The following is a 308-nucleotide window of genomic DNA, read 5'->3' on the forward strand; positions in this document are numbered from 1 at the left end:
GTTTGTCTCCTGATAAGAGTGTGTTTATATTCTGCTACTGGGTGGAAATCAGAGGGAGGAGGGTTGATGAAGATGGTCATCCACTGGTGACACACACACAGTGTGAGTGTGTGTGTGTGTGTGTGTGTGGAACTCACCGTCACAGAACTGTTGTTTCTCACTGTAGTACTGATGCTCCAGGGGAGTGGCTGAAAAAAACAACAACAGTTTCACGAGTGACGCAGACACAGAGAACCAGAACACTGAGCTGGAGCTGGAGCTGGAACACCGGCCCGTTCAGCTCAAGGCGGGGGGGGGGGGGGGGGGGG

At 53.2% G+C, this 308-nt stretch overlaps 1 protein-coding gene across 1 annotated transcript in view; it reads right to left on the bottom strand.

The window, feature by feature from the left end:
* Positions 1-308, bottom strand: part of wdpcp (WD repeat containing planar cell polarity effector) — a 54,090-nt gene that overhangs the window by 34,508 nt on the left and 19,274 nt on the right. Inside the window, exon 6 of the mRNA XM_008321380.3 lies at positions 138-188. Within this exon, the coding sequence (XP_008319602.1) occupies positions 138-188 (51 nt within the window). The remainder of the gene's footprint in view (positions 1-137; positions 189-308) is intronic.

This window comes from Cynoglossus semilaevis, chromosome 12 (genome assembly GCF_000523025.1).
Source record: "Cynoglossus semilaevis isolate Cse_v1.0 chromosome 12, Cse_v1.0, whole genome shotgun sequence".
Classification (NCBI taxonomy): domain Eukaryota; kingdom Metazoa; phylum Chordata; class Actinopteri; order Pleuronectiformes; family Cynoglossidae; genus Cynoglossus; species Cynoglossus semilaevis.